This window comes from Gavia stellata, chromosome 8 (genome assembly GCF_030936135.1).
Source record: "Gavia stellata isolate bGavSte3 chromosome 8, bGavSte3.hap2, whole genome shotgun sequence".
NCBI lineage: Eukaryota > Metazoa > Chordata > Aves > Gaviiformes > Gaviidae > Gavia > Gavia stellata.
Genome location: NC_082601.1, coordinates 23682148 through 23709428, shown reverse-complemented (window position 1 = coordinate 23709428; position 27281 = coordinate 23682148). Strand labels below are relative to the sequence as shown.

General features: G+C 36.0%; 1 protein-coding gene across 2 annotated transcripts in view; it reads left to right on the top strand.

Moving 5' to 3' along the window:
- SLC25A12 (solute carrier family 25 member 12) overlaps positions 1 to 27281 on the top strand; it is a 50586-nt gene that overhangs the window by 12591 nt on the left and 10714 nt on the right. For both annotated transcript variants that reach the window (XM_059820358.1, XM_059820359.1), the window contains exons 5-13: positions 7787 to 7926; positions 10718 to 10864; positions 11923 to 12061; positions 13401 to 13494; positions 14125 to 14209; positions 19332 to 19416; positions 19880 to 20038; positions 23307 to 23359; positions 23556 to 23636. In XM_059820358.1, coding sequence (XP_059676341.1) covers positions 7787 to 7926; positions 10718 to 10864; positions 11923 to 12061; positions 13401 to 13494; positions 14125 to 14209; positions 19332 to 19416; positions 19880 to 20038; positions 23307 to 23359; positions 23556 to 23636 — 983 coding nt within the window. The remainder of the gene's footprint in view (positions 1 to 7786; positions 7927 to 10717; positions 10865 to 11922; positions 12062 to 13400; positions 13495 to 14124; positions 14210 to 19331; positions 19417 to 19879; positions 20039 to 23306; positions 23360 to 23555; positions 23637 to 27281) is intronic.

Here is a 27281-nt window from a genome sequence, read left to right as displayed (position 1 = left end):
ATTGTTATTTTTATGAGCACATCATTATATTAAAAGCTAAAAGGACAACACAAATGAGAAACTGTAAAACAGAAAATGGCACAATTTTTTTCCATATCTTTCTTGCTGAATTTTTTTTAAATAAGGCTGATAACTCTTGAATAGGAAACTCCTCAGGGAATTTAAAATTTTCTTGTTTTTACAAAATCAATTATATTGCAATTATTACTATATTTAATGGTATGTTGTAACATATCAGTGGCACATATTTTTGTGCTACAGTTCCCACATATACTGCTGCTTTTTTTGTTTTTGTTGTTTGTAACATGGGCTACTTATTTTACTTCATAGGCATATCATACAAATTAATGCATATGGGAAAAATGTGAATAATTACATATAACATGTTCAGAATTTGGTAACTCTGCAGTCAATTTCCAAGTCAGTCTTGTGGCCTACAGAGGCTGTTTTATAAATGAGTCTTGCACTCTTTTCATTTTCACACCACATAAGCAGAAAGGCACAGAGTTTAGTTTCATGTAAAAACAGGAGACTATATAAAATTAGATCTTAAAGTGAAAAGTTGTAATAAATTATTATAAATATACTGAAATGGAGTAAGTTTAGCCAATCAGTGTAAGAATTGCTATCAGACAAGTCAGCTCTCTTTTATGAGTGTGTAATGTATCCAGTCTGCAGGTAAACCATGTTGGTTATGGGAGCAAATATGAGTCAAGATTTTCTAGCTCAGATGCAATGCTATGTGGATGTGATTGCATTGATTCCACAGCCAACTCAAGCCAGTAAGTCTTGCCAGAAGTGACGTGGATTTACTGAGGTTTTTCTGCACTGTGCTTCTGTAACAAGGGGTGGAGGTGCTGGAGAATGGAACACAGAATCAACTTGGGTCTGTTAGGCCAGTAACTTGAACCCAACACTGGCTTTGCTGGATGTGAGATAATGTCTCAAAATCATTTGGGTATGACGGTATGGCATCTTCAAAAAATATCCTGATCTACTCAAATTTTCAGTTATCTGGGGAAAGTTAAATATACTCGTTGATTTTTAGAGCTGGCTCTGTATTTGAAAGCAAGTTGTTCCAGCTGGGTTCACATCTCCTTTTTAGAATTTATTTACTGACATGGACTTGGACCGTACTTGAGCACTTTAGCTTGCAGTCCTCTTTAGCCTCAGTCTGCCACTTGTCTCTTCAAAAGTTTAGCTTCCAACTCTCCAATGAGGAAACTATTAATTACATGGTATTACAGAAGAACGTCTGTTGTATGAGTTAAGAAATGGAAGAGGACAAAGAGGTTATGATTCTTTAGAAACTATTTGGTAGAAATACTTGTCGGCTATGTTATACTAATCTATGTCTTTGTGCAATATCATATGTTAATTGGGATTGTTGAAACAGGAAGCCTTCTGTCACTTTAATGTCATCTACTTTCTTGTTGTTTTGGGGCATTTTTCCAGGAGTTGTTACCATCCAGAAATCCTGTATGAATGACTGCCATAAATGTGCAGATGGTATGCTGCAATATTTGTATAGTAGGTCCATTGCAAGAACATGAAATTGGACCTACTTCATATGAGCAAACTGTACAGCATGCTCAGTACTCTTTACATGTTTCAGCTGCACTGGACTTGCTGTCATCTTGGTGAATAAAAAGCAATAAAATGACTGTTTTAAAACCCATCGATACAAGTGACAGTGTAGTTTAAATGACTTTTTAATCATGGAGAAATAGGAAAAAAGCATTTCTTTTCCTGATTAAATGATTCATAAATGATTCTTAGGTGAATATTTTATGGGAAATGTGTTGCTGACAAGCCCTTACAATATTGCTTTAACCATAAAATATTTAAAAGGTAACAGCCAAAGCTGATAAAGGAAAGTGGTTTTTTTTTTTTTTTTTTTTTTTTTTTTTCATGCATTGTCTTTCTTGTTATGGGTTGCTATCTGTAGCCAGAGAAGACTGGCAACCACTTTGCTTTTTTGATCATGGGATGTAACTGACTAAGCTACTTAATGTGAGTGAAATATTTGAAAACACTCCATAAAGTTAATGCTATTGTACTAAGGAAGCTTCTTTTTATTGCTGTTCTGGGCAGGTCTTTTGACCTGAATTCAGGTTAAAGCAAACTTGAATATTAAAACTGCTCAAGCTATTTGTTTTGCTTCGATGTTGAAGCAGATAATCGTTACTGTGGTTAAAAGGTGAAGTCTGTGACTATCACTGAAACTTGTCTCAAAAATAGGTTGTCTAACTGGGAGTAAAAGGATTCTTTGTAATTTATCCCTTCGGCAAACCATACAATGATCTGGACTGTATCACTTTTAATTGGAATATACAATTTCAAGGCTTTTTCCAGCTGTTCTTCCTTGAAGAGTCACCACAAAGAAAGCCATTCTCTGATAAACTGGAGAATTTCAGAGACGCTTTTTTAGTTAAATATCCATGCTGGTATGGATAGAAAGATAGAGCTAAAATAATGAGATTTTGAAACAATTTTACTGCCTTGATGTTTGTCATTCTTCTGTATTCAGAACTTTTACATTATTTTGGAGATAATTGGAAAATATTTATGGAACTGAACAGAAGGGTTTTAGAAACATCCTGCAGCTCAAAATCTAATTAAAAATATTATGCAGTGTATGATGGCATCTTCTTTAAAGGCACTGGGGGGAGTGAGGGGATTGGATACCTAATAATGCAACCATGTGAAAATTACCACGATATTGGTGAACTGAAATAATAAACATCAGTGTAATAGTTTCAGAAGTTGGGCATAGAGTTATACTGAAATCTTGCCCATCTATTTTCTTAAACAAATTTTAATCTGGGAGAGAAAGTTCACAAATTTCCCTTAATCAGGACATAGAGTTTGAGAATACTGGAAGAAGGTGAGTGAGAAGAACAAGAGAAAGGAGTTATTATGTTGTTATAGTTCTTTGGGAGTTGTTGTTATGTTGTTACAGTTCTTTGCTTTTAAGTAGTATTTTTTCAGGAAACACAGATCACTCCTAGTACTTGCTCCTCCACCATTTCCAAAAGAGCAGTTGGATTGAAAATGCTAGGATTTGGATTTAATCTTAAGAGTTCTGCTTTATAAAATATTATTTGCAACCATAAAGGCTGGAAACCTTTTGAAATGTAAACAGAAAAATTCTCATAATCACGTGGCTGCAGATCTGAGGATATAAGAAAAACACCCTGTCTTTATCAAGTGTGCTGTAAACTAGAACTGCTATTTTTCTTGGCTTCTTGGTAGCCGTATGTTAGTTGCCTGTTTTCAAGATGTCTTATGCTTAACAAATGCAGGTAATGTAGGAAACATCACTGTATGTTATGACTTTCTTTTGTCCTCATATGTGGGTTTTTTTTGTTTTTTGTTTGTTTCTTTCCTGTTCTATGCACTTATGAGCAGTGCAGGATGGGAGCCCCTCCTTATTTTTTACAATAATAATGTAATATTAAGTTCAAAACAATAGTTCAGCAAGAGGGAATGGCAAAGGAGAACTGCACATTAGAATTATACATATTGACAATTTGTTGTTATGGCTGTCACTAATCTTAACCTTAAACAAAATTACTAATCCTTTTAAAATAAGAGTAGAAATACAATGTAAATCTTTCTAGTTCAGCTTTCTCACTTTTCAACCACTTGTCATTTTGCTCTCATGTCAAAGTAATTATTGTATTATCTACATTTGGATCACTCTTGATATACTTCTGTTGCATCAGGTGCTACAAAAAAATCTTTTTGCCTTTAACTGTGATTTTTTGTTTTATGCTTGAAAGTGAAAATATGTAAAATTTGCTGTTAGCAGAAATAGTGAAAAATAGCAACATAGAATACGTTAAAATGCATTATGTACATTAAGGCTGAAATATATACAAATGTGACTGAGTAGACAGGTTTAAAAAAACCCACCCTATTAAACAACAACCTTTAGTATACTTACGCTAGTACTTAAAACTACCACATTTATATTTTTGTGTCTTTAACAAGCATGATTGATGTTCCATTACTGGTGAGAGGGAATGGCAAACTCTGTTAACAGGTTGATGGCACTGGAATTATGTGAGGTTTCCACTCTGCTTCTTGGGGAGCTGATAAGTCAAAATAAGTAATAGGTACTACCTCAAGGCTACTTGGGGTACTGAGCTCATCCTCACCATGGGCCATCAACAAGACATCATAGTGTTTGTAACTTAAAGTATTCTTCCTCCTCCTATTAAATTCAGTATTGCCTAAAAGCTTTGTTTTTCTTACATCATATTTCTGAGCCCGATAGGTAACGGTGTTTGATGGAGGTTGAGCCAGTCATGTGTATGTTGCCGGCAGATAGCTGCTCCCGGCATCTATAATTTGTTTAAAATGATTGGGTGGGGAAATTCTGAAGCAATCTTGAGAGAATGCGTGTCGCCTTGGAGGTAATGTACTAGTGCACTAGAGTAGTAGGTTTATTGTTCCTGGGGCTGATGGTAAGTTGAGTATGTCATCAGGCTGCTGACTTGTATGCCTATCTGAGAAGAAAATGCGTTGCTATAAGCTTGGAAAGAAAGTTATCAGCTCAGTAGGAAAGAATTCCACTGCGGAAAGGTGAGCAAAGAGTAGGAGAAGACATTAGTAAATGAGCAACATGTATTGACAGGGACAATGAATGCATTCTGTAAAATGTCATACCAGAATGAAAGGGTTTAAAAATAATTTGCTGTTTGCCCCCTGCAGAATAGCTCTGTTGGAAATTTGAAGTACTTGTAGTTTATCTTAATTTAGAAGCATTACTGGGTTTTGACTGAGGGAGAAAAAAAAAAAAAAGAAAAAACCCCCCAGCTTCTGTACCTTGATGTTACCTGTTTTCTTTGTTGTCAGTGCTTTGCTTCTGCTGTGGAAAAAAAAAAAATATTAAAAATAAGACATTTGATCGTAATTCAAAGTGGTGAAAGTGTAGGAGATGATCACATTATATATAATTTCTGAAACGTGATTGTCCATTTGCTGCTTCTCATCACGTGAGTTTTTAGTTGTGATGGCTGTTTCCTTTAATATAAGACAATAGCCAACAAAATTGGATTAAAAAGGTGTTCTTGATACATTGTGAAGAAAGCATCGCTACTCTTGGGTAGAAGTAGTAAATTTTAGTGCTTATCTAGATATGTTTGAGAATCCCAGATGGCTTTGGAAAATTGTATTTAGAGTTTCAGTGGTTTTAACTGTGTCAGTTATTCACAACAGGTACATGGTTTTGCTCCTGTACCCCAAATGTTTCATAAACAAAGCCAACATGGAATTAATTAAGCATTAGATACAAGAGCATGCCCTTAAACTCAGACTACTGTAACACATGCAGTACACATTACTGATGGTGAGTGATAGCCTGTGGAAGAAAAATGGATAAGGCACCTCAATTTTCAGAGAAGCAACAGGCTAATTTGGATACCATTTTTAAAGCTAGTTAGCCACTGCTGGGATTCTTCAAGTACCAATACAGTCATCTATTAAATATAAATTTATTGATTCATTTACCAGTATTATTTTTACGTGCTGAAGAATCTTGACTTGTGATGTGTTGACAACTAGTTGTAAACATTTTTAAGAAGGAAAAATCAATAGCGTAGGAAATCAATTCTTGGTTGTTTAAGCAGCATACAATTAAATGCTTGAATGAGACTTATGAAAAGACCAGGGGCTTAAGTCTCATTAAAAATAATTGGAAGATTTGTCTATACAAGCATGTATGAATAATTTCTTGTAAGAAAAAAGTGAAACTTTTTTTAACCTTTCTTTAAGGTTAAAAGAGGCAATCATTGGAAACAATTGAAATACAATTTAAATTTTCTGACTGCTTCAACATGTTCTTTCCTAAGTTTAGGAGAACTCAGTGTGTATTAGAAGTCAGTTTTACAGATGCGTAAGTAGTCACTAGTTGGCACCCTGTTTGTATATTAGTAGCCAAGCCAATAGATCCAATTAAGCACGGCTGTCTTCTGTACCCTTCACAGTTCAGTGCCATTTTGCAAGCTCAATAGTGAGCTGCACTGATCTGCTTGTGTTTCTAGTACATGAAGACTCTAGGTAGGTTGGTCAGAAGCTGCAGTGAATCAGTGGTAGGTGGGGAATTTAGATTTACCTCTCCTGGTTCCTTCATCTCTAGCAATGATGAATAAATCTACTACAGACAAAACTTTAAATGAAAGAATGGTAAAAAAAAATAGTTTAGCACTATGTATTGGGTGTTTTATCTCTCATTTTCTTAACCCTCACCTTGCATATTGATACTGGTGAAAAGATATGAGTTAGGGCAGTTTTTTAAGTTTCTTGTTTACTCGAACAACTCCTTTAGCCTACCTTGCAGTGCAAACTATGGTTTAAATTGCAGTTTTTTGACTATAGTCTGTGTTTGACCATTTAGTAAGGGCTAAATTACAGTTGAATCACTTACTAGCCATAATCTGCCCTTTGAATTTGTAGTCTCAAACTAACTGTGAAGCAGGTGATCTACCCAAGGAATCCTACTTTGTGTGTCCCTGTTCTGAGACAGATTTGTTCTGAACATTTCCCTTCCTTTCCTCACTGAAGATAAAACCATACAGTGATTTGGCTAGATTTGATCTAGAACTAGTAGAATGGCTGTAGAATTGAAAGAATGTATGAATCAGGCAGTCCTTTAGCATAGAGAAAGCAATGCATTTACTCCAAGTAAATAGCTCTTGATGGAGTTATCAAATGATATTAAAGTTCTCATTGCATTTTGTCTTTTAGCAGAACTGTTTACTCTAAACACATAAAAGAAGAGGTGTGTTTTCAGCTAAAATATTTTGTACTTCGTTTTAAATTTAAGCTATATGCCACTTTTTATTTTAGTTGTTAGGAAGTTCTAGATTAGTTGATAAAACCAAATCAATTCAGGAACTTCGAAGTAGATTTTGAGAAGTGTTCACATGGTATGGATAGATGTGCACTTATACTGTTTATGTGGCTGGATAATCTGCACAAAAAGCAGGCTTGTTTTGCAGCATGGCAATGCTGCGTATGAATAATGCATGCTTTTTTTTAGATGAGGTTTTTGACTGAATTCAGGTAATTCATTTGGCATTGAGATTTCAGTTGTACAGTATACATATGGAGAATTCCATATTCTGAAATTACAGTTTTTTTTCTTTACTTCATTTAAAAGAGGACATCTCTGTCTTCACTTATCTTAAAACATTTTAATAACTGAGACTACCAATTATGTTTTATAGGATTTGATTTTTGTGTTAAAGCCTTATAAAAAGCTTTTAATAAGGTGCTTTCTGCTGAGTTAATGATATATTTTAGATGGCATTTCTTATACCTATCTTCAATAGACATAGTCAGACAGTGTGATTGTAATAATCAAGTTTCAATCAAACCATACTTAGTATGAGAAATATTGTGTGAGATTGTAATGCAGGTATTCGTGCTCTTGATAAAGGGCTTAATTTGACTCCTAGCAGAGACGGAGAACCACCATTGATTTTTACATCAGAATGCAAAATAGCTCTTATTTGTCGTGTATGAGGGAAATTGCTTCTTAATTAAAACTAAATAAAACACTCACTCCAAGGTTTTATGCAGTAATACAAAAAGTATCATGTTGTGTTGCAAATGTGTTCTTATACAGGTCTGTAAAGGTTCTGTTAGCAATTATTCTTAACAAACTAAACCACTTCTTGAACAGCTGCTTAAAACATCATTTGTTTGTATCTTTCCTGGAATGTTTGTCGATTTACTATACACCAAAGCTGACTTGTTGTTTTTACCTCCCCCAAAGCAAATGTCAAAGAAATTTTTGAACAAACTATTATTCATCTTCAAATCCCCTTCAACTGGGACTGTGAGTTCATTCGACTGCATTTTGGACATAACAGGAAGAAGCATCTTAACTATTCAGAGTTCACTCAGTTTCTTCAGGTCAGTTATTAACCTGCTTCCAAAGTAGAACTGAAATCCATTTTCACTTCTAATAATACACTAGTACCATTATAAATTTTGAGTTTATTCTGGTAGTGATAATCATTATTTGATACTAATCATGATAGTTATGATGAACTGTTATTTTTCCATACCAGTTCTGTGAACAGTGTGTACTCATTGTGCTTTAACTTGAATACCATTCTATAAAAGAATGGGACTAAATACACTGTTTGTGAAATTAACCATTTTACTGATTGTTGTTAAACTGGGTTGAGGGTCTACTTTTTCTGTCATAGGAATTTAATAACAAAAGTAACCTCTGCCAGAGAAAGATTGCAGCCTTAATATTACCAGCTGTTATTAACCATATAAGCTCCCATATAAAGGTTTTAGCTTTTTAAACATTTCTTTTAGTTTTGTAAAAGTTATCCTAATACTTACTTTTTTTTTCTCTCACTGGCATGCATGCTACCACACGTATATTGGGAGTTTGGTCTTAAATGCAGCCAACTTCGCAGGAGGCAAATCTGCTTTCCTGAGATGTTGTTGAAGCATCCTCTAGGGATCAAGCTTTAAAAGATCTCACTCCTAGCACTGGACTTGGTGCTAGGCCAAAAAGTTAAAAGTAAAAACATACTATGAATTGAACATTATACTAGAAGGAAGTAAAGGAAGACATCAATTATAAAGGGTGGAGGAAGAGGAAAGTAGGAGAAGCGTACGTTGTAATTCATGAGAAGGGAGTTCGCAGAATCGTAGGTAACTGCACTGAATTCCATAAATTAACATGCAGTGATCACCTCATGATACTACCTAAAGTTTTCTGTCTAGTAGACCTGAAGAAAAATAGATTACGCGCTTCCAGAGCTGGCCTTTGGTACAAAATAGTTTTGGACATACTGTCTTAAAAGTAGGGAGTGATAGATGTGCTTTGATACAATCTGTAATTATTGTCCAGGATAAAAATAGATCATAGATTCATAGACTAGTTTGGGTTGGAAGGGACCTTCAGAGGTCATGTAGTCCAACACCCCCTGCAATGAGCAGGGACACCTTCAACTAGATCAGGTTGCTCAGAGCCCCGTCCAGCCTGACCTGGAATGTTTCCAGGGATGGGGCATCTACCACCTCTCTGGGCAACCTGTTCCAGTGTTTCACCACAACGTAAATGAATTCTTCCTTACATCTAATCTGAATCTGCCCTCTTCTAGTTTAAAACCATTACCCCTTGTCCTATCGCAGCAGGCCCTACTAAAATGTCTGTCCCCATCTTTATTATCAGTCCCCTTTAAGTATTGAAAGGCCACAATAAGGTTTCCCCGGAGCCTTCTCCAGGTCGAACAACCCCAACTCTCTCAGCCTTTCCTCACAGGGGAGGTGTTCCATCCCTCTGATCATTTTTGTGGCCCTCCTCTAGACCTGCTCCAACATGTCTGTGTCTTTCCTGTACTGAGCTGTATCTAGATCTAGAGCAGATTCTAGAAAAACATGTCTAACTAGATAGGATCTGAAGTCTATATTGTAAATTGAGATACTGGAGTTTGGCACAGTCTTTCAAGGCCGTGGTATAACTTGATGTTACTTTCAAGGAATAAACAGTGTCCTGCATTTGATACTATGTATTTTAGGTGATCCCAAGTACAAATTTGGGACGCTAGTGCAGAAAAAAAACCAGATTGCTAGTGAGAAGAATCTTTTTGTTGGGAACCCAGAGCGAAGTGATAAATACCTGTTCTGTTTTTGTTTATTGTTCCAAGATACTGTCATGTAAGATACAGTAACCTCTTACAGTCATATAATAAAAACCCTTAGTAGGGAAGGGTAGTATGGGCTGTGGTAATTTCAGTATGTACACAAGTTGGATATTGTTGTCCCTCCTTTTAGATCAGGTTGTTTTTCTTATTTGGTCTAACAGCATCTCGTGGGGTTTGGGACTTGGATCAGAGCAGACTTGTGGCATGCTGATCTAGAAAACCTTGATCTTGAGGTTGTAAGACTTGAGAAATTACTGTAAAGGTGATATAAGCTAGATAGTTTGCCCTCTTCTTATTGTCTGTCAGAACATGGGTATTATTTTAGCTGTTTCAAGAGGTCTCAGTGGCAGCTGAATGTGTGCGCTTTATTGTTTGCTTGAATAGAGGGAAGCAACTTTTTCTGGACGTAGAATTTACAACCATCATTATTATCTTGAGGTTAGGTTACTGCAGTGTGCTTTATATGAAGGTTTTTACAGATTGTATAGGAGTTTTGAATTGCCTCAAATGAGCGACCATTTCTGACATTATAGGAGGTAGCTGTTGGGGGCAATCTAAATCTGTATTACATAATTTTCACTGTCTTCCTGTTTATTTTAAAGTACTTTTCCATGAGTTCATTTATAATAGCCCAGTCATATTTTGTCTTGGATGTGTAAGAGATCAGCCCACTTTGAGTCTTTAAGATCAATATCAGAAGTTTCTCTAGCAGTTAAGTATTTAATAAAGGAATAGATAGCAGACAGGACATGGGTGTGTGGAGTTTATTTCTCAAATTATTTAGTGGAAGTGCATATTTCCTTACAGTTGAGTTGAGGCTTTTCTTTGACAGAGGAATGAATCTGTAGATACAATCAGTATGCAGACTTCTTGTTTTAGCTGAGCTGGCCTTTAAGTTTACCTGCAGTTGTGCTGTGGTCTACACGCACAGATGTATTGAGGCATGCTGTAAGAATATGAAGTTAGTGAGAGTTTTGTGAACAATGAGTTACAGAATTTGCTTCTAATCTGCTATTTCTGAATATTCATTCTAGGAGCTGCAGTCAGAACATGCAAGACAAGCCTTTGCATTGAAGGACAAAAATAAAAGTGGTATGATAACTGGGCTGGACTTCAATGACATCATGGTTACCCTTCGCTCACATATGCTAACTCCATTTGTGGAAGAAAATTTAGTTTCAGTAAGTGTAAAGAAAAGTCCCTTGAATTCAGCGTTTAATAGCTGCAATGTTTTAAGATGTTACTGCTTTACTCCCACTTTGTCTTCTCCTACCTGCTTATCACTACCTTGGTGCTAGAGATTATCACCTTCATAACAGAGTGTGTAGGGTGAAACATGGCAGCAGTCCTTGGCTGCAGTAGTGGAAAAGTTTGGCAGTCTGATTCACATTCTTAAAGTGCCACTGGAAACAGTTTGAGTTAGTACTTTCTACTAAAGCAGGGCAAAACTGTACTTGGCGCAGAAAGCACATTCATTGAGGACAAAAACATCTAAATTTTTTATCTGAATATGTGACAGATCTCAAAAGGTGGAGATTACTTACAGTTTTGTCCTTTTATAGACCCTTACATTCTTTTCTTTTTCAGATCAAAATTTGGAAAATCAGTGTGTAGATTCTAGAGGTAGAATGATTACAGCTGTGATAGTCTGGCAAGATCTGTAGGTAAAGTAATGACATAAAAGCTATAAACTAAAAGTACATAATATAAAAATATATAAGAATTAAAATTATATAAAATATAAAGTAAATACTTTTATCTTACTATTTTACCTATAAATCTTGCCTTGCCAAACTAATAAGGCATATTGTCTTCTGTAAAATTTATAGGATCTACTAACTTTAGACTTTGAAATAAATGGTCACTGCTGTATGTGATGCAAGAAGTCAGTTAGTGCCTTTATGTAAAGTAGCATTTACATGCCTTTCTCTATTAGAAATGGAGAGTATTAGAAAAATATCCAGTGACACATTTAGCGTGTGTATCAGGTAAATGGAATAAAAATCTACTTATATGATTATTTCCTGATAATTTCCTAATGTTCAATTTTTACCAAAAAATAGTATGCTGTTTAATAATTCTCCCCTCAGGTTTCTATTAAAAATATCTTAAAAGTTACAGGCATAGAAAGATATCTTTAATTCTTTCTTTTTTTGCCCAAATGGATGTTTCTGTAATTTGTAATAAGATGTTGTAACAGGGCTTAAGGCACTTAACTGCATTCATTTCATTTTTAAAGGTAGCTGGTGGAACTGTTTCACATCAGGTCAGCTTCTCCTATTTCAATGCATTTAATGCCCTTTTGAATAACATGGATCTTGTTAGGAAGATATACAGTAATATAGCAGGTACAAGAAAAGATGTTGAAGTCACAAAAGGTAAAGTATATTTCCTACATTTTATTAATTTTTCAGTTCTGTCCAGTATGTAATCTGGTGTTGCATATGGGTTAAGGCAAGTCAGAAGCTGCAATAGTATGCAAGGTTAGGGCTACTGTGAAGTGTTTAAAGGGTGATTTTCATCCTCACAGGTTAGTAATGATTTTCAGCTAGCTCATTAAGGAGAAGAATTGGGATTCTGGCAGGAGCCATGTTGGCCTTATTAGTTTGAATGGATAACTGCAAGTCAGTATATTATTGAGGATTTTACCACTCCTTGAAAGGCATGCATGGTAGCTTAGAGATAGAAAGTTCCTAGGGAATGTGATAGAATGGGTTAAATTTGAAAATCCGTTATCAGTAATTGCCATGCTGTTTTAGCTCTAGTTAGTTTATTAATGAATAAATCTTTTTTAGGAAAATGGTAATAATTTATAACATCTTAGTGCTTACTTGCCTGGGTAGTTTTATATATAGTTTTTGTCTGTTAGGACGTAGCTAATCCCTGTGCACATGAAAGGTTGTCATATTTCAGCCTTGTAGTGGGCATTAGTGGATTGCTTTTGTAGTCATTTTATGACAGATTTCTCACCAATTTTATTACCTGTATGGATGGGACCAGCCAAGCCTATGTGTGGTAAAAACATGCCAAGTTCCTCTTTTTCTTGTTTGGTTTACGTTAATATGCTCTGCACACCTTTATCCCTAAAGGAAAGCATAAAATGCCTGTTCTCATCCTCCAAATTGTGCTAACAAATTGCCCAGCAATGTTCTTTGGTGCAGATGCATAAATGCATATTCCTTGGATTTATGTTGTGAAAAAAAGCTACTGTGTTTTCACTGCTCAGACTTGTTCACTGTAGCTTGCCAATTATGTCGTGAACATGTCATGTAATTTGGCTAGATGAATACCTAAGCTTGGGGTCATTCAGAGCTAGCAGAGGAAGAAATCTGGATATGATGGCAATAGATGAGTCAGTTACCCTTAAAGCTGTGTATAATGGACCATTATTCTGTTCTGTTCTGTTTTGCAGAACTTCAGAAACAAGAATCACAAATAGTGGGTGTGGTTTTATTAAGCTTGCTAATATAAGGATTTTTGTTGACTTTGGTGAATTCTTACCATAAATAAGAGTTGTGGAGTCAGACTTGCTCTGTGTTGAAAAGGCCTGTTTCAAGATAGGTTTTCTTCTGAAGATATCTTTTCCCGTTGCATTACGGATTTTGCTTCTTGGTGATAGATTTCATTTTTATGATATTAAAGTTATTTGTGAGCATTTAAAGAGGATACTTGACAAATAACACAATTGCTTTATTTTTCTTTCCCTTTTAAATCCAGAGGAATTTACCCACTCTGCAATCCGATTTGGACAAGTTACACCACTGGAAATAGATATTCTCTACCAACTTGCAGATTTATACAGTGTTACTGGGTAACATAATAATTTTATCATTTTACAACCATTATTTTGCTGTTTTCTGTGTGAAAACTACTCATTTTCATCTTAATTTTAAAAAGTTGTGTGTTTCATTGTATTTCATTGCAGTAATTTATTAATGTAAACTGACTTTGCTGTATGCATGGATTTTGTAAGTGAATTGTGTACATCAAGCACAATTATTAATTGTCATATTATAGGTATACATATAAAATAGCAAAATACATTACAGTAGTCCCAAAAGGCTACAATACACTCGTATTATTAACTTTAAGCATTGATGATGTTTTGCATGGGTCTTTAGCATGTGTGAAATCTTATGTAGGAATACCTAGAAATAGTTTAAATTGTGTATTATATCCTTTATTACTAGTAATCAAGAACTTGCTTCTGAATAATCCAAGCTCCCTTTATCTCCACTTGCAAGCTACAAGAAGAGAATGCCCTTCTAACTCCAAGGATCCTTTATTGCAGTGTAGCAGACTTCTTAGACGTGCATTCAAATATGACAGGTGTTTTTTTTAAACTCAGGATGTATTCTGTGGGGTGTGGCCAGGAATACTGTATTGAATATGTTTGATGTTTTATCTAACAGTAATTTGCTTTTCTCTGCCTTGTGTAAAGGCGCTTAACTTTGGCAGATATTGAGAGAATAGCGCCGCTGGCTGAAGGTGCATTACCTTACAACTTGGCAGAACTCCAGAGGCAGGTAGGTAGAAGTGATATATATAATAAAACTGTTGAAGTTAGGTGAATGTTTACATGAACTTGCATATGAAAACCAAGAATAATACACTTTAAACAGATTCCTAACAAGTGAAACATGCTGTGTGTATTGCTATAAGAATAGAAATGGGGCAGATTATTAAGTATGTATCTAAACAAGATATTAGATGTCATATTGAGGATGGCCTGTTTAGGTATGAGCATGTATAGATACTTGGATTCCTTACTGCGGATACATTTATTCACTCCTGAAAAGGCCTTTCACTTCACTAAGTACTCTAACTCTGTAACTATAAAGTTATTTTTAGATAGATGCTGTACTTGTTGGCTATCTGACCTAGGCAGTAGAAGGGGAATTAGAATTTATTGGGACTGATGAAAAGGGTAGAATTAGAAGGTGAAAAATACCGTAGTAGAATGTTAAACCTCTATTTCACCAGACCTTTACATTCATGTTTGCTAGCTTTGCTTTTATCATGGTTTCCTTATCATGTACACGTATAGTACAGCATAAGAGTCCCAGACTGTGCAGTAGGATTTTGAATATAAATTGTTTCTTACTTTGATGGCTCTTTTTACAACTGTAAGAACTGAAGATTTAGGACCAAACATTATGCAGGTGTTTAGCTTATGTTTACACTTTCCACCACAATTACTGGGTACCATACTGCTCACTTTCAGGAGTATAGCTGGCAAGTTTGTGTTAAAAATAAGTCTAGATTTTGAGGGCTTATCTTCAAATATATTTTTTGTTCAACGTATAACCTGAGATGTTTTCTTTTGCAAGCAGATCCATCTAATGCTAGTTAAGTTGTGAATTAATTTTACTTCAACCTTCACCTAAGGTTGAACCTGAAGTACTGCTGATATTGAAGTTCGCAACATAATGGGGCATCTGCTGTGCTGCTAATAGAAATATTCCATTCCATTCCAGATATATTCTAGGGAAATCCTTTTTCTGGAGCATTTTGTAGGTGACTGCTGTCACGAGAGCAGTTCAGGGGGAATTAACTCAACTGTTAATAATGTAAAGATAATAATACACTCAGGAGAATCCTTGAAACGGTTACACAGCAGATTCAGAAAGGAAGACATATGTACATGGTGAATTACATGGTTGCATAATCATAAAATACATAGGCCGGTTGGTGTTTATTATGCAAACCAAAAAAATAGGATCTAATCTTAAAAGTTCCTGGTGCGTAATCATTTATTTATTTTTACTGTTAGAACTTCATGAGAAATTGCAATTCCACACAAAGCTGTACATTCTTGAGTAAGCTTTACAAGAAAATACGATAGTGTTCATCTGAACCAGCGCATTTTGCTCCAGCAATGTCTCCACATCCCCTTTCCCTTTGTAATATACAAAGGGAAGTAGGATATCTGGTTCTTAAGATCTTGTATGAGCATATCCCATAGTTCTGACTAAATACATCTTTGTGTGCTCAGTAGATAAATATAATTTTTCATCCTGAAGGTTCCCATTTTCTTACAATGTCTAAACAACTCCAATTCTCTCTCTTTCAGTCTGCGTTAAGAGTTTATGGGGTGCCTATCAAGACATCCAAGGGCTCTGATTCCCAAGTGGGCATAGCCTGGCTTGGGCTGGGTTCTGCTCCCAGTTGCCCATATCTCTCTTGGTATTCAGACAGCTGACCTTCTTGTGAATCAGCTGCCGAACAGCCACATCTTGCAGCTCAGCATTTATGGCAATCTGACACTGGTCAGTCGCGTTAAAATGCTGCTCCTGAATTGCAGTGATTTGGCAACTGATTCCCAAGTAGCTCAGCCATCTGGGCTGTTGGGGCAGGAGGACATGCAGCTGGCAGCAATACCTTTGTCAGCCATTCCAAGCTACATTGTCTCCCATAAAGTGAAATTCAGATTCTCTACCCTGGTGATGCTAGTGACAGATAGTACTGCTGCAGGGTGGTCTGAGATAAAGTGGCAGCGCGCTGACAAAATCACCTATGCCTTGTTCGCCACATGAATGTCCTGTATTTGCCAGTGGATGAGGTGTCCCAGGAGTCTGTCTGAAAATGAAAGCTTGAGTTTATAAAGCCTTTTATTTCTCAGCTCACTTTTAATGCATATTGCAAAGAGCAATTATATCCACTAAAAAATCTAGGATACATATCAGTGACAGGAAAATATTGAATTAGTTCAACTGCTATGCTTGAAAAATTGTCCTATACAGAATATAGCAAGTCTTCCATATGTGGGACTTCGAGCATATTTTGGTTACTGTTATTACAGGTGGATTTGATCATTCAGTTGTCTTTCAAACAAACTGGTCTGAAACACAGTGTCTGGTTTGTTCTTAACGTTACCATTCTGTTGTCCTTAGGCAATTAAACATATCTGAGCCAATGAAGTAAGTGTCCAAAACCTACTTAATGGTAACAGCCTTCCTATGGATTCCTCAAGACAAGAATGATGGAATGGATTGATGCAGAAATGCATATGCAATGTTTATCCAGACTAATAAAAAATATTTTTGATGAAGTTTTGTAATTACATTCTGAACTGCCAACTTTGCTTTTAATTGGTGTCTTTGTGGCTCTTTGAGTAGACAAAATACTAACTCGTTTTGGTTTACGCTTCAAAATTACCTTTGTAGCTTGGTACTGTTATAAAATGAGATCATTGATCAAAGTTTCCCTCACCACTGGAACAGAATATGCTTTTTTCACACTCTTGGAATAATACATTATATTTTCATCCTATTCTACATTCTGTGTTAAAAGAGTACAGCAGAAAGCAAAGTAATTTTGTTTTCTTTGTTTTATAAGGAACAGTCTTTTATTAGACCTCATCCTAAGTTAATCTTATATTACCTTATTTAACTGTATTGATAAAATGAAAGATACCCCTTTCTGGAAGAGAAAGTATCATTCCAGTGAGATCCAGGTGTCCCAGGAAAACAAAAACAAGTCTATAATCACTTTTATGTGATTTTGAAATTCCTTCTTAAAGGAAAATCTAAATTTTTACATAAAATCACTGTATCTTTGTAGATTTGGTAGAAATGAAAATTAGCCTGCTTTCAACCATGTTTATTTTATTGTCAATTTTTTCATTGTGTAAGATTTTCTTAAAGCCTAGCAGCTGAATATCCTATGAGGATGATAGCTACAGTAATTTTCTGTTTATAAATATTCATGATTTGAAAGCTATAGCAGTAATTACATTCATTTACGTATCCATCTGAACACACAAGTAAACTGCAAACTTGTGGACTATGGACACTTATTTAATAATATAGAAGTGCCATTTCCTTCACAAAGAATTTTATTTTTAACATCCAGTGACCTATTCATTAAGATTAATGTCTGAATGTAATTATTGGATTTTGATGAGAACTCTATGGAGCTTAGAAGAAAAGAATAACCTTAAAACAGCTAAAAGGAAGCAGGTGTGCTAAACTAGGAGAAAATTTTTGTGGAATGAAGAACCAATCCTGTTTCTAAGCCTTTTTGGGGTAGTATTATTGCATGTGTCTTTTATTTACATGAATCAAAAGAGATATTTCTGTATTTTAGACTTTTTTTGTGGTTATTTTGTTTTTATTGTGTTTTTTTTTTTTTTTTTAAGATCAGGAAAATTTAGTGTTTTGAGATTAGTGAGGACATCCTTCAGATTTATTGCTTCTATTTGCTTGTAAAGGCAATACGTTTCATTTAGACTTTTTTATGCTGGTCCACACGTTCAATTTATAATTTTGGTGCTACCCAGAATTTCTTTGTTCTTCTCTGTTAAGCTATATTGTTGGGGGAGGAAAATGTATTGTGGAAGGAAATGGTGGTAGCTGTATCTTCTTCTTCTGTGGAAAAAATGTATGAAATGTAATTCATGGTTTTTTACAGGTAATGATCCCATCGTGATCTCTTAGGCTTTTGTCCTACATTGTGTACATATAGTGTAACATTATGCAATAAAGGCAGGTTTTTGCACATCCAATGTAACACCAGTCCCAACAGAGTAACTTACACTGAGGTACATGCTGTCTTTCTGTGGAAATTCCACTTTCCAGAGCTTCAGTAAGTTGAACATAACTTAGTTAAGTGGCCTTGGTAAGTTAGCTGTGAAATGTGCCTGTGATAATCTTTGTGGAGAATTCATAATGTGCATCAGAGCAAAGCCTCCTGTAGCAGTCTGAGGTCTGTATACATTCCAGCTGTGCTGTCAGGAGCACATCTGCTAACGGTATAGGGTGCTTTTAAGAAAAACAGGTTTGTGTTTGGGAGATGGGCTTCAGTATTTGCTTTAATATGGTATTTAACAGTTAGTACCTTGACCACTTGTATGAGCCAGACAAGTTATACTGCATAACAGAAATTCTTCTTTAATCCCCTTATTTATGTTTGGAAGAAAATTTGGCCCATCTTGCATACTTTATAGTGCAAGTTTGTGAACACTTACATCTTGTTTACCAAGTTACCTTGTTTCTAATAACAATCTAATAATATGATTATGAATCTCTGCAAATATTTTCTGTGCAGAGTTGTATTTATTTGAAACACTAATACATTTGTAGTAGTGTATGTGATTGAAGTGAGTGAGGTCATCACTGTGTCAGTAAATTATCAACGGCCTGAAAAAGTCTTGTGGAGAATACTTTGGGGAATAATTGACTTTTTGCTTGTTTTGAAGACATAAAATGTCATGTTCATGTTATGTATTAATGTATATATAATCTTAAAATATATCCTGTGCTGATAAATGCTGGCTGTGAGATACTGAATTCCTTCTGAGATACTGAATTTTATTCGAGCCAAGAGGGCGTTCCATGCCTTACGAATTCAAAGGCAACAGAATGGAAAGTAGCAAAGTTGATTTGACTTTCTGTCTACTTTTTCTTGACCATAGTTGTTTCAGTTATACTAGGAACCTGTAAGGAAGAGTATCTTCTGAAAGGAATATTTGAAAAATGTGCTTCATTCATTAGGCATAATGGAAGTTATATAGTAACTTCTTTTTTTCTCCTCCTTAACATGAAGCTACCAATTTTTATCAGATTCTTTCTGTAATGTTAAGGCTTCACAGGCTTTGTTTTTCCATGCAGATTTTCAAGCTTTTTTTTTTTTTTTTCTTTCACACAGCAATCTTTTGGACAGTTAGGCAGGCCTATCTGGCTCCAGGTAGCTGAGTCAGCTTACAGGTTCACTTTGGGCTCAATTGCTGGAGGTGAGTAGTATTTCTGGTTTCTTTTTTCAAGCTTGGGTTAGTTTAACACTGCCTTGCCAGACTACTTGGTCTCATCTAAGGTGGATTTCTTGGTTATACATGTGAAGAATTGGAGGGTGGAACTGCTTTTGGTTGTGCCATTCCCTTTCTTCCCTTATTGTTTCTGTTCTAGTATCCCTCCACAGTCCTCTGAAACTCTACTCCAGCAATGAATTTCCTTACTGCTAATTCAGATCGTTTTTCTTTGTTCTACACACCTTGTTTTATGTAATAGTGTAATCCATTCTCCTTGAGACTTTTTTCTAGATTTTCAGTGTTGTCCTTTCTTACTTCCAACATATCAGATCTTACCAGCTTATATATTCTCTGTGTTTAAATAAATGTTGTAGAAAATCATTGTAAGAATTATATACTACACCAACAATGATGTTGCAGAAATAATACTCCAAATCCTTTCTTACAGCTGTTGGTGCTACTGCGGTATATCCCATAGACCTGGTGAAAACTCGTATGCAGAATCAGCGTTCCTCTGGTTCAGTTGTAGGAGAGTTGATGTATAAAAACAGCTTTGACTGCTTTAAAAAGGTTTTGCGTTTTGAAGGCTTTTTCGGTCTTTACAGAGGTAAGTGAATAAAAAATATATATATATCGAGTTGGGGATTTTCTGCCTTTTTTTTTTTTTTTAAATACCTCAACAGCTAGTTTCTTATGGGAAAACCAGGAAACTTGCTATCATGTACAATTTTTCTTCTGTTTCATAGAGCTGAATATTTCTGTTACCTTGACCACTGTTCATCATGAAAGATTGCTGGGAAAAACTGGCCATATTTTTGTTGTTACTGATTTCCTTCTTGCTGCTTAGGTTGTTTAAAGTCCTAATTTCTGGGGTGTGAGTGTTGTGGGCATGATTGTTATCTCACAAACTGAGGATTGTAACTTTTGGCTGGGTGCAAACATCAGGAGCAGATTAGCATCTGAGGAATAAAGATCCATTTTACTGCAAATATATTTTGTTAAAAGAGAAAAAAGAGAGTCATTTTGAAATGCACCTATTAAACTGGATGACAGATCTTATGCCTCATACTTTTGCAGGTAGTGGGACTTGGTTTATGTTTTTGTCCTGTGAACAAGAAATTGAATCCTGCTGTTGTATTATGTTGCTCTATTTTACTTTACAATATCAACAGTGGAACTCAAAAAAGTTGTAATTAAAAAAAAGAAAAAAACCTCCTCTAAAATACAGTTTAAGAATTGAAAGCAACTTTTTATCAGTTAGACTGAAAGCTATCTTACATCTTCTTCTAGCTTAGGAAAAGATTCTGAACGGGGTTTTATCACATCAATAAGGTGACTTACATAGAGGGTACATGCTAGCCAGTCCTTTGAAACTGATATTTAGTTGAATTCTCTATTTCTGTGATTTCACATAACTTAATGAAGTGCACAATTTTCAGGATCAGTAAGGTATTTATTAATTGGCATACTTTTTTAGTTGGAGCAAAGTCACTCACTTCTGTGGTGGTCACAGCCTTTTTTTCTGCTTTGCAATGTGTTCTGTCAATGAAGACACTGGACATTGTCCATTAAGGACAGTATCTGAGAAGTTTTTGCATGTGAAAGTTTTTGCATGGTTGAAGAGTTTTCTGTAATCTTGCAGGATTTTGCTATGCAAGTGAGTAGAGGGAGGAATATGTCAGTGAAAATGTTACTGAAATAGCTGTAATCTCCGTAAATCTTACATCTTACTGGTAAATTATTTTCCTTTTTTGTTGCTACATCTTTCACAAAAGCAAATACTCCTTGAGTTACATTCATGAGACTGTTACTACAGTGCTGTTCTACAGTACTGTTTTCTTTCTCATCCCACCCCCACCTCCCCAACCACATGGTTTTGCACAGCAGCTTCTAAAACTGATCATTTGTTATTTTTATTTTTGTTTTCTAACCTTTCTCAAACACTTTGAAATCAAGGATGACTCCATTAATGAGTTCAAAGCAGTGCTTTACACTTGAGAAAAAATGTGTGTGTTTGAAAGAATGTCGGCTTGTTAAACTTCTTAATAGTCTGTTTAATAATTGTCTTTAAGATTGTTTAGCATAAGAAGTTAATGTAGTTGTTTTGAAAACGTTAGTTAGCAGTCAGCATGTTACTGAGGTCTTGGACTCATAGAATTAGATGGTCTGTGGAAGTATATTAAACTAAACAACAGAAACATTTATGGTGTTGTCTGTGGGTCTGTTACTGGATTCTTACATTCCTGAGCTAGATTATCCTAATTGTATTGTAATATAACGATACAATGTAGTCATTTACCGCAGTTTAAAAAATAGATCTGAATGCATACTGGAAAGTTTATATTTTTAAATAAAACCTTACTATTTTTGGTCAAGAAAATTATGACACTTTCGAATCCTGGCATCCAACTTCAGAACTAATGAAGTATCTTCTGAGGTCCCTCACTAAAGCATGCAGGGTCCCAGGTTCTCTGGCACACTGAATGTATGTGCCCAACGAGTTCAGCTGCATAAAAGGAGGGGTGGGGTGGATTGTCTTGTGGTGTTTTGTCTGGTAGTTTTGGGTTTTTTAAGCGTAGGCACTGCAGAGCTGCATTTTCTTTTCATAGTAGATCAGAGATTCAGGCTAGGAGGGCAGCATTTCGTTTTGTTATTGTCAACCTTTCTTTGTATTTAATAACTACCTTTCCTCAGCATAGTAAGTCTGTAAATTGCACAGAAAGTACTATGTTGGAAGAAAACACTACCCTGCATATATTAACTGCTGCACTTTCTATTTAGGTGCGTTTGCTCTGAGATTCCTTTTAAGGAAGTAGTTTAAAAATTTTGCAGACTGAGTACTTTTGGTAAACATTTTTAATGAATTTTTAGCTATTATTCTTTTCACTTAATGGATAGTGGAAATCTGCATTGATACAGTTTTGTTGCTGTTATCTGATATTTGATATAATTAGCATGGGCTTTTTTGTTAATTAACTGGCAAACACTTTTGACAAACTGATATTCCCTAACCATGGAATAACATTAGGAAAGGAACACCTCTAATAAAAATAAGCCTTTTAAGTTTTATAATCTATACATATACCAAAATGACTGTGAAGAGAATGGATTTAAAAATAACCCATGCTGTTAGAAACTTGCATGTTAGGAAGTTAAGACTGCCATCTACTGATTTTTTTCTTAAACCTATTAGTTCCTAGAAAAGTATACGTGCTTTTTTCAAATGGCAGTTCATTTTGATAGTAGCTATTTTCCAGGAGCAAGGGCCTTTTCAAAATCGGTTTCTGTCTGCTAATGCTTCCTCTTGGTGAGGTAAAAAAATACTTAATAGTAATAGGATTTAAAGAAGTTCATGCTACCATGTTGGACTGAAAAGAGAAGATCCTTTATATCCTTAGTTGACTGGAGCCTTCAGAAAACTCAGGTTAGTGAGTCAAGTATAATTGAGTTGATAATTGATCATAGTCATGTGTATATCTCACAATTACTCTCCTATTTTAAAAAGTAATTGCAAGTTTTATGGGAAAATGATATTAAGGGCTAAAAAAGTCAAACTAACTCTTATGTAGTAGACATATCCAAAGTGTATGTTCAGTCCTTACCCTTTTTTTCCTTCTGTACAGCAACAGCATCAGGCTTGACTTGGTTGTGGAAGGCAGATCTGGTCACCCTTTTCATTACAATTGTCAACAGAAATCTTAATATAAAATTGCATTGGTATGAATATGCAGTGCTCTAGCAGCATCACATACATAAATGCCGTCCACCTCAAAGGATATCCCATGTGCGGAAAGGCATTTCTGTAGAGGTCTTATAAAATACTAGTTTCTGTATCAGGAAGATAATGTTGCCTTATGATGTCTTTGTTTCTATAGGCTTGTTACCGCAGCTGATAGGTGTTGCTCCAGAAAAGGCTATTAAGCTAACTGTACGTATCTTTTTTTTTTTTTAATTCTCCTGGCATCCTTTTGTTTGTTAACATACACAGGATTTATTTCCTAAAATGTGTGAAAGATGACCACTTAGAAGCACTCTAATATATATGGTTACAGATGTACTTGATATATGTTAATAAGGAGGAAAAATAACTTAAAATTGCATGTAATGTATCATATCTTTATTAGGTTAATGACTTTGTCAGAGACAAATTTACTAAGAAAGATGGTTCCATTCCACTCCCCGCAGAGGTCCTTGCTGGAGGCTGTGTAAGTATCCGTCCTGTGTTCCTAGGAAAAATTGATTCTCAGTCATGTGCAGTATAATTGGAATGACAGTTAATGGGTGTGCTTTGTCTATTTGAACAGAACTGTTCTTTTTTCTCCCAGTCACAAGAACTAAAAAAAGTACTTTTTCTGTTTGGAAGGCTTTGCATACTTCTGAGTTGAGTTCCCTTGGAATTATGTGCTTGAACAACTTCTTTTGGCCCAGTTTCTAACTTTCAGTTTCAGCCGTGGCTTTATTCACAAAAGGCGAAAGAGAGGATGCCTTTCCTCCCTTGCTATACTTTTGCTTGGGTTGACGTTCATGGTTAGTTTGGAAAGGTACAGGTAGTCTTTGAGAATGGATTATAGACATCATGTTTGAGTTTCCTTCGGCCGGGGGGGGGAGCTAGAACAGTTTAAAAAATCTATTTCTTGCTGGAGATTTTAAGAAGGAAAAGAAATACACTCTTCAACTTGCAATATGTGAAATTTTTCTGTTTGTGAAAATGTGGAAAAACTGAACAGTGTGGTCTTATCTTTCAGATAACAGGTATGAGTGAATTTTCTCTTTAAATGACTTTGTATAAAATGTAGCTACATTACTCCAGACACTAACTAAATCCATCATCTAAATACAGATCAAAAACAAATTGTGTTTTTGTTGAGATTGAGGGATGTAATTCAGTGGATCTCTTAGCAATCTGTAAGTGGTTTGAGTTGGTATTATGATAGATTTATTTTTTTTATTTTTTGGTTTTGCACATTGGCTAATTTCATTCGTGGGATTCCCCAACAGTTGTTAACCCTGTAAAATGTTTAAGGCTTGAGTTAGGTTTCTTTTGTAGCGGTGAGCACTAATAACTTCCATTTGAGTAGGCTGACAGGCTGGTATAAAACCTCCTCAGCTTACAACAAAACCTGGGGCAGAAAGGTTGTTGACCTCTGCAAACTTTTAATTCAAAGAAGCAGCCCTGAAGGGAGGCTGCTTATAGTTCTGCCTGATTGAATTTGGCAGCCTGGTACATGCTTGAGTCTTCACCTGTCAGTGTACAAAGTTTATTTTCTGAGAAATGTGAGAAAGTAGCTGTGATGTATAGCTAGCAAAAGACTAACCTTTTTTCTGGAAAGCTCAGTAACACAGAAAGCACATACAGGTCATTTATAACAGAAGTGAATATAATTCATTAGTCTTGTTCTCTGTGTTGTGGTTAAATTCATAATTAAAAGCAAACATCTGATAATCAGTTTTATTATTTTACAATCTTTTGTACTGAAATGTGTAATATTAAATTCAATCTACATTAGAGGCTTTTCCACTTCCTGGTAGGTACTCCTTTTTGGAAATAACTTTATTGTCTTACTGTAGTGAACGTGCAAAATTGGGGAGAAATCTGAGTTTCAGATAAGTTTTCAGAAAATTGGATGCTTCTGTGAAGCTGAGCAGATTTATAAGCCGTCCAAACACAGCCCTTTCTTCTAGCTGACTGTCTTAGCTGATATTCTTACCTCCTTTTTCAAGATAATACTTATCTCAATCAGTCTGGGAGAATTTTAAACAAAGTTGGCCTTTGTAGGAGAAGAGTTTGCCACAGTTTAGCATCCTCAGGGATGTTCATTTCTTTGTAGCGTCCTCTGGATCATCTGATATCTTGCCAGTTGATGACTTTTCTGTCTGTACTGCTGCTTAGTTCCATTTTAGCAATTTCATTTCTTCCTAAATACCAGAATCTTTATTAGCAAGCCTATAAAGTTTATTCTAAAAGTCTGAAAGTATCAGTTCACTAAAGCAGTAGCAAGTTGATATGTTAGTCTTTCTCTTTTGCATCCTCAGTCCTTTTCATCCTCATTGTGTCCTCAGTCCTTTTCATCCTCATTGTGATAGCTCTTTTCTATGCTGACTTACTTGGAAATAGTGTTGATCTTCGCCCTTCTGGTGATCATTGTATACTGTTTTTCTACAAAATGAGACATAACCAACAGTTACATCCTAGGAAGTGCCACAAGTAAGCTTAGTCCATTTCTATGTGCAGGGGCATGCAAGACTTTCTGTTTGGGTGATGCTACGTTTCTTTGTTTTTCCTTTATTCTATTCCTTCTCTCTCTGTTAGTACAAAATGATGGGTTACTGTGGGACTGTTTGGGTTTTATATATGCCAAAATTATTTTCAGCATCTGGATTTGGGTAACTTGTTTTTTTGTGGGTTTTCTTTATTGTTTGACACTTAAATATTTTGCTAATACTACACTATAAATATAGGCTAAATACAAAACATGCTTTTCACCTTGTCGTAACATCAGGAGAAACAGCATTGTACCCATATGTAGTTCTCAGAGATGTACTTATTACTATCTCTGACCATCACTTGCCTGTGTTTAGTGTTGAACCTTCTCCTGATTAACCATAATTTCTGGTATGGAACTGGTAGTGGATGAGCAAGATGAGCAAGCCGTATTTTCAGCCGTTTTATAGTTTACAGCAGAGGCTTTCCTGACCTTTTGAAGGCCCACCCTCTTGCGAGCCGTACAAAAGCACAGTGTGCATGCCACAGTTCTCAACCAGGAACAAAAAAAAAAAATTCTTGTGAGGAAGTGGAGGCAGCCTGGGAAAGGCTCCAGCAGACCTAGCAAATTCTCCTGTCTGGGTGGCAGTGCCGTATCAAAGCCTACGTATGGTGTTACAGTCTTCTAAGACACATGAGGACCGGTAAAACCTTTGACATGAAGACGGTAGTGATTCAAGAGAACCTGTGTAGGCTGTATAGCCCTGGAGTGTCTGCAAAAAGTGCTGTACCATCCAGCAAAGGGGCTACCCACAGGAATGTGCCTTCTCCAGAAACGGTAACTCCAAGAGGATGGATCTCTTTGGCCAAAATCTTGCTTCTCAGGCTCCAATTATTCTCAGCTCCTGTAAGGTTACGGAATAAACTCCAGTTCCCAGTAAAAGGAAATGTCTACATTCTCGTAGCCATTAACAAAGACATCTGCCCACGCAGTGGCCTGTTTGTATGGTCAGCTGCCTGTCTGTTGTCTTTCCTTCCTTACTGCAGGGCAGGGACCTCCCACAGGCAGCCTGTGCCCTGTGCCTCTTGAAACCTACCTGCTAGCCACTGGGCAAGGTAACTGTCATTGAGAAGTGTAGAGCCTGCTCTGTCAGAGCCCAAATATTCCCAGCTGCTCCCAAGCTATAGCTGTATTTGAAATCTCTAGAACAGCTACGTGGGACAGCTCAGTTACAGTGGTCACGTCATACCTGTCAATGAAACGGCTCTGGTCCCTGATGGATGAAACTGATATCCCATCTTCTTACCTTCCCAAGAGTAGGCTGGTTTGTTAATCATGAACAGCACTATCTGCGCTTACGCATATTCAGAGAAAACAATTTCTTTCCCTACTGTTACTGTAATTAATTGAATTACATTTCATTGGCATTCTGCCAATGAAGTTTTCAGTTACCATTAGCTTTGAGTTGCAGGGGGGCTGAGTGAGGCTTTGGCAATGCTTTCCTGTATCCCGACAGCAGCTGGGGAAGCAGAGAGCGCATACCTGATATGGACAGTTCTTCTCAAAGGAACTTACATGCATGATGCATTGAGTACATCTTGAAGGGCAAGGTGCTGTAGGGCAACTGTTCATCCTCAGTTGGGAAGC